Source organism: Cryptotermes secundus, unplaced genomic scaffold, assembly GCF_002891405.2.
Source record: "Cryptotermes secundus unplaced genomic scaffold, Csec_1.0 scaffold89, whole genome shotgun sequence".
NCBI lineage: Eukaryota > Metazoa > Arthropoda > Insecta > Blattodea > Kalotermitidae > Cryptotermes > Cryptotermes secundus.
The window spans coordinates 558,281-569,110 of record NW_019725837.1 but is presented as its reverse complement, the minus strand read 5'-3'; the positions used below and the strand labels follow the sequence as shown (position 1 = coordinate 569,110).

The window sequence follows — 10,830 nt, the reverse complement described above, 5'->3', positions numbered from 1 at the left end:
GCATTCCAAGCCATTCAACTGCTCTGAAGATGGAGGCGCTACGTTCCTCCGAAACGTCGGCCAAAACGAAGAATACACGGTGCCTAAACCCAGAAGACGACTTTCTTCATTGTCATCGCCGTGAAAACCTCAAAACTTACATAAACGCGTTTTTGTTTACACTTTGTTTTGTGCGCATAATATTTGTTACATGCGAGGATCAGCATTGTTCTTATTCTCAACCTTTGCCACAATAAGGGCCTACTTTCTTTTCAGAAAATTATAATGCCATGAATTACCCGCTTTCTGAGTTGAGGTTGCGGTTACATCGGCCACGAATATGCGAAGTCTAAGAATACGCGACGAACTTTTTGAGAAGCAGCAGCGCTGAGCAGGAAACGGGGATCAGGAGATTCGCAGGTGAAATTAATTTTATACTTGAAATGTGTAATTTTTGCATCATATCATGAGAATCACTGTCACCACTGTATAATGAATGTAACTTCTGAATAAACTAAAAGGAAGTGGCATTATCCGTAATATTGTGTGATGGAAAGCAACTTTCTCTGAAAGGGATGCATCTTGTAGAAAGAGCGGAAGCAAAAGACGTCAATACACTTACTCTCCTGCTTATTTGCTAATTCTTATATATTTTCGTACATGCTTAGAGTAGCAAATTCCTTCTGACATAATGTGGAATAGTAAAATGGGAAAGTGTGAAAGAAGAGAAGGTTATGAAGTCCAGTGTTTACTGTAGAAACGTTTGAAGGACAGACGAAGAGAATTTGCAGTGGGTAAAATGAGGGACAGCCGGTCACGGTAGCCGAGCGGTCTGAGGCATGTACTGTCATCGCTCGCTTGGAAACCGGGATCGTGGGTTCGAATTCCACTCAGGGCATGGATGTTTAGTTTGTGTGTGTGTGCGATTTTCTGTGTTTGTGTACAGGCAGAGGCTGATCACCCGCCCAAGGAGTCCTACCGAATGTGTAAGATCTAGAAAAACCGAAGTGAACGGAGAAGTTCATGGAGACAGGCCTAGGCCCGCTGGGGCTGTAGTGCCAAGGAAAATAAAAACTGGGGGACAGGTTGCAATGTCTCTCGGAATTCATGAATGCATTTCGAAAAGGAATCCGACTTACAGCTGTAAGCACTGTGTTTACATTTTACAGACACACGAAGTGGGGGCAGAATATCACGTTTCGTATCCAGCATGTTTAAAATTATTAAATTTAAGAAGAAGACTGTATCATCAAATTATACGAGGATGTCTTCACTGTTACATGGCTTAATTAGGGCAATTTTAACAATTTCATCTTTCAATTGTTTTGGTCATTTATGGTAAATACCAACACAGAGTCCAGTGAACATTAAACTTTCCACACAGACCCGCGTCCACTGTGAGCTCCAGCGAACAGATATCGCACATAAACATGGTGGTGTAGAAATTGCCTTTTATTTATTTGTGTAATATTATTAAAATGGACATTTGCTTACCTCTGACTCCCTGAGCTTGGAGAGGTTGGGGCTGATGTAGAAGCGGATTCCTTCAGCCGCTCCGGGAAGTGTGATGCCACGTATGAGCAGTACAGTCAGCAGGACGTACGGAAACAAGGCCGTAAAATACACCACCTGCCACGTAAGAAATCAGGACCTCACTGTTCATCTTCCATAAAATGAAATATGTTTTTATGATTTGGGAAAATTCGTAGCCTTATCGTTAACAAATTTATTTCTAGCCTGCTTTCCTAAGCAAACAGAAAAGTGCACAATGTCCTTGTGTCATTTTAAACCATATGTAAGCAAGTGAACGTTTTAAACTAAATTTAAATTGAAAGTTTTGTAGTTTGAGACCCGTTCCTCAATTTCCTGCCACTAGCAATGCTAACACGAGAGCTCAAGGATCTGTAGGCGATATGAAACAAGTAGCGTCCTAAGTCATTTTGTTATCGTGGAGGTTGAAGTTTCCCCGTGCTTAATTACTCCCGAAGCCACATATTTATACTCCATGTGATAATGGAGATATAAGTCCACATATTCCGAAACTCTGCAGTGCCCCCGCTTTCATGTTCTCTTCGGATAGGTTACAGCGAGATGGAGACTAGTGTCTGCATGCAGTCCCTACACTGAGCAATTAGGTAGGCCGCACACCGGCATGCGTCATGACTCAGACCGGTGTGCGGCGGTTTTCGTAATCTCATTCGTTTCAACTGTGCTCTTTCTTTGCGTCATGTCGCAGATATCGTGTCTTGACTGTTACATGTCATGCCGGTGTGTGGCCTACCTTAAAGTGTATGGGCACATTTTTGTGATACGATTCGCTAAAATTGAAGAGAATAACATTTTATACGAGTATGATAAGTATGTCTGTTTAATCGTTGCAGCTGGTAGTGTGACGTTTTGTACTGTATTGGAGTAAGATACGTAATTTTTGTAGAATATTGTTTTGTGCTCAAAAGTTCCAAATGCTCCCAAAGCTGCAAAACAATAAGTCGAATCACTTGACTCACTTTGCCTGTCCATTTGACGCCTTTCCATATGCAGAAATAGCAGAGGATCCAGACGAGGAGCAACGTGCCAGCCAGCTCCCAGCGGATGCCGCCCACATGTTCCACACCTTCAGAGATCTGCAGAGTTCGGCGCCTGCGCATACACAGTGCAGCTCTCAGTTATTTCTGTTGTTATCATACTATGCTTTCTGATTGGTATAGTAAATATTATCTTGTAAATAAGGTGACTGAGAAGTGGTCGGAAGGTACCCAACTTGAAATCCCAAATCCGGACTGGACACCTTGACCGGTTTACTGTTGTTTCCCCAGTTTCTCGAGGCGACTACATTTTCGTCAAATATATCATGACCAGGGCCCGGATTTTGATGACATGTCATCTTTTTTTCCTTGTATCCTATGCGATGCTCTTAAATATATAAATCTCGGATATGAGCTGCTGGTTACAGAAATGTAAATTTTATACGTAATTTTTTGTCATTTTTTGACATTTTTAGATTTAAGGTAATTTTTTCATTTTGGGGGTAATTTTTTGGACTTTTCAGGGTATTTCTTGTCATTTTTTGCCATTTTAGGGAATTTTTCTTCATNTCTTAAATATATAAATCTCGGATATGAGCTGCTGGTTACAGAAATGTAAATTTTATACGTAATTTTTTGTCATTTTTTGACATTTTTAGATTTAAGGTAATTTTTTCATTTTGGGGGTAATTTTTTGGGACTTTTCAGGGTATTTCTTGTCATTTTTTGCCATTTTAGGGAATTTTTCTTCATATATTTTCTGAAATGTGAAAAACGTGGAAGCGAAGTGTTCTTTCTTTTCTCCTTTAGGTCATTTTTCTGGATTTTTTCGGTCATTCTTTAAATATTTTCATGTCATCAAAATCCGGGCCCTGCATATTGCATATTTGGGTCATATTTTAGGTCATTTTTCTGGATTTTTTCGGTCATTTTATAGGTCATTTTTTATATTTTCATGTCATTAAATCCGGGCCCTGGTCATGACCGACTACTCACGCATTCTCCTCACCGTATCATACCTCACTCTATCTCTCCTCATTGCTGCAAATGTTATGAAGTAATAACATACACAGATACCACTGTGGGGAGTGGAGGAGTTCAAACACTGATGTATAATTACAAATGCAGTATGCGCATGTCTAGCCGGAAGGCTAACCTGTGCAAGAATTAATAGTTCACAGATGTTTCATTATTTGGCATACCTTTAAAGGTAAGAGATTAAATTTCAAGGATATATCACAGAGGACTGACCACTGAGGCTCACGGCCTGTGCAAGTTTTGTACCTAAACGCTGTGTTCCTTTGTTTTGAAGTTCAAAGATTCAAGTTATAATCAAAATATATAGAATTTATGAACAATGAAAATATTATTTTACAACTGTTATATTTAGTTCTTATTACTAAAGTACACGTCAATAATGCAACAATATAAAAGACATCAAGAATGTCACTCACTAAAAATGTATTTTAATATTTTATGATGTTAAAGTCATTAAAATGTCAATAGGGCACTAAAAGTGTAATTTATATATTAAAAGTGATTATCAAAATTTCTGAAATGTCTCTAGTTTTAAATGTAATTTCTTCTAATTTATGACATGTTTGGGCCGCACATGGGCCATCATCAGGTGATTCTTCCTTTTACTTTTGGGGAGACCACTGCACTGTTCACTTGTGCCCCGTGCCCCCATGCACGTCAATGTTTAGTTCTATCTCATGACTAGAATGATGACGTTACACTCTCTTGCGGCTATCGTACTGCAGTGTATTATTAACTGCTTTTTCATCTGTACTTTAATAATAAGAATAATGTCTCAATGCAACGGGATGTTATATGTAGCATCTTCAGCATTGTCAGTGGGCAATATATTACTTCATTTATAATGTGACTTACTCCCAGAACTCTTTGACGGGATCAGTGAGTTCCTTAACGGAGATGTTATACTGGTTGACAGAGCACACCTTGTTGTATACTGTGTTATTGTAGGACTCGTCCCAGCATGTGAGGTTGCCCCGTTCGTATGCGTTCACACAGTTGCGGGTGTTCCAGTAGTTGTTGCATGTCCTCCACGGCACGTCTGCAAGACAAGCCGCATGTGAACACAAGCCATCTACTGCGGGCATGAGGAAGCGTCGTGGACAGTTAGCGATACAAACCTTTGCGCCATCCTTAGAAAGTTGCCAGATCCTATTTCCAACATACGAGTACCTGCAGTGTCCATATACCGGTCGTAAATGCAGACATATTTGCACAGGAAACTCTTCCGTAAGTTTGAGTGCACAATGGCTGATGTGCCCTGGTTTGTAAGGTAGATTGACCCTGACAAGAGAGGCTACAGGAAGTGCTTCTTAATTTGTATATATCAGCTAGTGTAGTGAACAATTCTAATAGGGAGGGCGATATGTACGAGAGAGACAGAATTTATGGAGAAAGCAAAAAATGAGAGCAGGGCTTCAGTTATAAAACCTCGTGTAAAGCTTCCCTTGGGAGACAACGTATATATGGAAGAAAAATCAAATTTGATCTTAGAGCAGAATAAAATGAATGCAGAAATAGATGCGTATAAATTTCAGAAACTATGTTATTAGCATTTATTGATTAATATGTGAATTGTTAATTGGATACAAAATTGGAATAACATGGTTCAGGAGAGAGTTGAGCAACGGATTCTGGTGCTGAACCTTCAGAATTCATAGAACTTTGGGCCTTTTTGGTCATCTTTACAAGACGAGGGAGGACTTTTACTGCGGAGTTGGGGAATTACCTGATCTCAGCGACATGAAGAAGTAGAAGATGGCCCAGGCGAGGATCACGATGTAGTACACGTTCATCCAGCAAGACATGACTGCGGCCGCGTAGCCAATGCCTGCGCAAACAGATCATCCAGCTTAACGCGACTTCAGCTGTTCTGTCAAGCAGCAAAATGGGAGCACTTGGAACGGTAGGCAGGCCCAGAGCTACAAGTAGCGCCTTTCTTAAATTTCTCTGTGTCACACAACAGAGAAGTAGCTGTTAGTAGAGTTGAAAATAGAAGCCAATTTTTCTTTATTTCAAACTGCATTTTAGAAAAAGAAAAATTTGATGTATTAACGTTCTCTTACCCAAAATGAATACGAATTTTTAGATTGCAATGTTGATTTGTTCTTTTTCGCTGCTCATTCCGATGGCACAAAAGGCTGCTTATTTTTAAGACGCCAGTTAAAGGATCTGTAATTCATTTTGAATAGTGATTGATATTTGTTTATAGGAGAAAGGATCTCTCGAACTTGTATGCGCTCTATATAGAGGTACGGAGTTGTCGCCAGAGCAGAAGGAAACGTGAAATAAATATGTTCGTTATTTCTGTCACAATATTGTTATGATGATGTTTACCCTAGTTCTCCCCACTATATTTCCTATATGATCGTTGTCCTGAAATGAAAATTTTGCAAATCAGTTGGACATTCCTTACATACAAGTAAGAGGCTCATGTAAGCCTACTTTCTTCTTCCCTTTCAGAAGTTCAAGCATAAGTTTATATTCAAAGGACCAATTTAACCAGCCTTCGTTAATATTCGCTTGAATTGGATTCCTTTCATTAACATGGAGATTTAAAATCCTGACAAATCTGAATGCCAGCACATGATTATGGTTCGAGTAAGAGATCATCAAAATGAATCAACTATGAATTAAATGTTATTACACCACAAACGGCCGCGCATTAAGACACTAAACCTGATAATACAGTTGACAAAACCTTTTTGAAGTTGAAGTCGTCAGAAATGAAGCAATGCGTGTTTCATCTGTTTCCTGATATTTCCGGTACAACTGAGAAGGAGAGAATTCAGCTGTTAACAGTCGCCACTTCCTGTCTCCAGCCACACGGCGAACCTAATGCCGTTTCTTTCAGTATTTTAATTTGTTTCTGTCTGCGTGAATTGAAAGTAACTACAATATAACATTTACGAAAATGTGATGAAGTTGAAATATTTCAGGACGTGATTTGGGCCGCAATTCCTTAACGTATTCTCTCTGTACAGTGACATGTACTTGTCTGTTGCTAAAATGAAACTATGTTGGTTTCAATGGCGAAGGCCACACATAAGTTGTTACTTTCAGACCGATTTTTAATGAAATATTGGGTTAAATTAAAATCGTCGACATAATTTGGAGGGAGGCCAGACAGCTCAGCCGGTACAGCGGCGGGTTATGTGCTGGGCGGCCGGGGTTCCATTCCCGGCAGAGGCAAGTTTGTCTTTATTCCGCAGCGTCCAGACGGGCTCCATGGCTCACCCAGTCTCCTGCACAATGAATACCGGGGGCTCTTTCCTTGGAGGTAAAGCGGCCAGGGCGTAAAGCTGACCATTCACCTCCATCTAGTGCTGAGGTTAAGAAAGGTGGCTCTATACCTTCACTCCCCCACACAACTTCATGGCTATATAATATGTGCAACAAGAAATTAAATAAATTTCCTTCATTCATGATTACTAGGATTCAGAATTGACATTGAGACGTATGGATCAAAACTGCGTAATGGCGTCTGAAATTCCTACAAGCGTCAGTAAACTGGAATCACAAACTGGGATGGTTGCTCCAAACTCGCAGCAGCTACGGCTGGAAACTCAGGTCCTCGCACAGGGACTTTCTTCCGACCGCACACAAACTGCGTCAAGACAAGCATCAAGACACGAGATAAAAGAAGCAGTCTTCCTTCATTCGTGATTCGTCAGCATGAAGCTGACGTTAGCATCATGACTCAGACCGGTGTGCGGCTGTTTTCATAATCACATTCGTTTCAACTGTGCTCCTTTCTTTGCGTCATGTATCAGACATCGTGTCTTGACTGTTACAATTTTTGACGCATTCCGATGTGCGGCCTAACTTACTCATGTTCAATGACTTGAAGGATGGAGAATACCTAAGATCAGAAAAGAGTTACGATACATTGTAATGGGACTTGTATCAAAACAAACATAATTATACAAATTGTGGAATGCGGTCATCTTTGTTACGGCACCGTCTGTTCTCTTAGGTTGTTACCGACGTTTCGCAGGAACCTGCTTCCTCCATCTCAAGGTCACCCTAATTATTGTGACAGCAGGTCCCTGTGAAAACAACATATCAAATTTCCATTGCAGTGAAACAAATCTCGCTTGCAACAGATGCTGTCATGCTTTTAAGTTCGGCAAATTCTAACACCTTTGACCCAAAGACAAAGGAAATTTCTACTGGAAGTCGAAGGAAAGTAAGGAATACTTGTACATAATTTGCAAGTAACTGCAATAAAGAAGATTAATACTGATAACACAGTGGCTCATAAGGGTGACTAACATGTTTAGGTACATTTTGGGTCTGCGTGTAACACACACTACATCACATAATTTCCAGGGGTTCTGCGAAAGAAGCAACCTCCACTGTTCCCTACCGAAGACCACTGACACTCGTCTTTAAAAATAGACTTACCTTTGAAGATGGGCGCGATGCGGAACACACCCAGACCACCAATGGTCAGCATCTGTCCGAGGGCAAGTTCCATGAAGAACATGGGGATTCCAGCCAAAATGAGGGTCAGGAAGTAGGGGATCAGGAAGGCTCCTCCTCCATTCTTGTAGCAGAGGTATGGGAAACGCCATACATTGCCCAGACCGATGGCCAGACCAACAACCGACAGGATGAAGTCCAACTTTCCGCTCCAAGTTCCTCGTTCCGGGAGATCCTCCGCTTTGCCTGACCCTGACTTGCCCTTGGAGCCCGATGCCCCAGCCGTCGCAACATTTGCGTCTGCACTGCTGCCACACTGGTTCATCTCCAAGGACAGCAAATGTTTCTCGTTGGCGAGCGGACACTCCCGGGTCTCTGTCATCCTGCTGCCCTCTGGCTCATCCCAGCGACCTGGCCACCTGCGCATGACACGTACCAAATTTCGTGACACGGTACGACACACAGAATTAGTCACGGAAGAAGGTATATAACCCACAGTTACTTTTAAGTTCTCCATAGCTATCTCCGTAACGCAGACCGACGAATGAGTGCTCTTTGTTGATCAGTTGCCCAGACAGTCTTGGAAGATACTCTCCATCATTTGCTTCTCTTGTCCTGCTACTCTTATTTGTTTGCTTGTGATTACTTAAGCGTGTATATATATATATATGTGTGTGTGTGTGTGTGTGTGTGTGTGATCTCCTGCAATCCGCGAACTTAGATTTAGATGTTTCAATGTGTGCCCCCATTTCGCTATAGAAGCGCTGTGATACAGAAGTTTTGAGGGAGTTTATGTTCTTACATTTCCACATAATATTTCTTAATTATACAATTTCTGGTTACAATGTTATTGAAATAAGTTCTTGCCTGAACTGATTCATTAGCTACAATTTAAGAGCTAATGCCTATAGTACGGCTGCATGGCAGTGTGTTAGGAAGCGCGACTTATTTACTGTAATACGTGTTGCAGTTCATCTGCTTACTTGTGGACAACTGCACTCACCACTGGCTCAGCTACCCGAAGCGCTGTTTGCGCGCCGCGCAACTTCTCCTCGTCTGAAACCACGCAAAGAAGAAAAATGGGGGGACATTATATGAGAATACATATATACATATATGTTGCGGGCACATCGAGGAACCAGTTACTGCCAGATATGCCTTTAAAACACTAAGATGTCTGTAAGGTTGTTAAAATGACCCGACTGTGAACGCTCATAGCATATATGGAATAGCGCAACTTAATTTGATCAGATTGTGAAAATTATATATCTATAATTGTAAGCATAGGATTTTAAACAACGTTCTTCAGTTGTAGCACTAAAATACGTGCATCAAAGCATTTAAATTAATTCTTTCATCAACTGTCAAATGTTTTCTTTTACTTAAAAATAAACATAAGTTGCGTAATATGTTAAAATGAAGTCCTTTAAAATCATAANCAAATGACAGACCCGACCTCTCGTCAGAGAGGGCGCTACACATGGACAAGACAGTAACTTTCAGTCAAAAGAAATATCTGGTCATGAGCCCCAGCTGGGGCTCGACACCAAGACTGACAGACTGACTGACCGTCAGTTGCAATGTGACTCAGACTCAGACTCTTATCCCTGGCTTCTTGCGTCTGTTGCTTGCGACACTGAAACGTCGGACTTTCATTCAACAGTATGGTATAAAAACACAGACGACCGTATTCTTCCCAGCCAAACCCAGTAAATTGGGCTTTATCGGATAAGTGTGTACATCGTTCCTTTCCCAACAGCATTCAGATATGACAACATGAGTCGGCATTTCACAATGTTCCCGGTCCGTTCGCGGTTGAACGAGTTTCGGCGTATGCCCATGACATATGCACGTACACCGATAATACATTGCGCTAATAATGATTTGGATTTAGCCTAACTATCACACACCCATGATTCTCAAACAAGGAAATAATAGGATGTTCTCTGAAAAAGGAGGCTCTATGTTCTTCCGAGATGCTGGTAGTCAGATGGCAGACTACATGTTGCCATAACCTCAATCGTCGTCGACATGGAAACCCCAAATCCACTTGAATAATTTACTACACCTCGGAGGCCTCCTCCTTGAATCAAGGTAAATGTATCCATTAGAAATTTCTAGTCTTCCTGCTAGAGACAACGCGACTACAACCAACAGCAGCAACTCAGTTTGAGTTTATAATCCAACAGCAGCAAATTGCCACAAAGTTTCACAGTCAAGGCACGTCCTGCTCAGATGCAATTGCCTTACAATAGGAGAACTTCATTTAGCACATAGCTAAGAGTGTACAATTCGTTGCCCCGGAAGTGATGCTACATACTGACTTCTAGTGTTTCAGTGCTAATGCACTGAGGAACAACATGAATACAATTTTACTATTGTATTTCAACTCGCGACTTTACGTACCAAAATAGAGAAAAGTGTGTGATTGATTTGTATGTTATTCATTATTTTCGTAGTTTATTTCCAATTGCGAAATGCAACAACTACTACAATTAGTAGCATTAATTCAATTCAATTCGTGTTTATTTACGTGCAAACTTAACAGCACAGAGGCCAATTACAAAGCTAGCACGAATAGAGAAATAATAATTCAATTCAATTCAATTCAATTCTTTATTATTTATGTGCCAAGTCAACAGCCACAAGGCCAATTACAGACTTAGCACATTGTAGATGAACGTAATTACGTGTAAATTATACAAACATTAGACAAACACATTATGTCAAAAATAAGTTACAGGCAATTTATGAAGAAAAGTAAACAAACAAGCTAATAAATGATAATAATAACAATAATAATAATAATTCCATTATCATAAAACTAAGTGTTAGTTAGAAGTGCAATAGAAACAAATATTTAATT

At 40.5% G+C, this 10,830-nt stretch overlaps 1 protein-coding gene across 9 annotated transcripts in view; it reads right to left on the bottom strand.

Annotated features, from left to right (window-relative positions):
- The window catches only part of LOC111863525 (sodium- and chloride-dependent GABA transporter 1), a 49,234-nt gene that overhangs the window by 20,706 nt on the left and 17,698 nt on the right, over positions 1-10,830 (bottom strand). For 6 of the 9 annotated variants that reach the window (XM_023849902.2, XM_023849896.2, XM_023849899.2 and 3 more), the window contains exons 2-6: positions 7,947-8,383; positions 5,269-5,370; positions 4,398-4,581; positions 2,487-2,619; positions 1,474-1,608 (exon numbers count right to left, since the gene is read on the bottom strand). In XM_023849902.2, the coding sequence (XP_023705670.1) occupies positions 1,474-1,608; positions 2,487-2,619; positions 4,398-4,581; positions 5,269-5,370; positions 7,947-8,346 (954 nt within the window). In that variant the 5' untranslated portion in view covers positions 8,347-8,383. Of the gene's footprint in view, positions 1-1,473; positions 1,609-2,486; positions 2,620-4,397; positions 4,582-5,268; positions 5,371-7,946; positions 8,384-8,831; positions 8,861-8,947; positions 9,021-10,830 lie in introns of those variants that run through there. The other 3 variants (XM_023849900.2, XM_023849897.2, XM_033751100.1) reach the window with 3 other exon arrangements.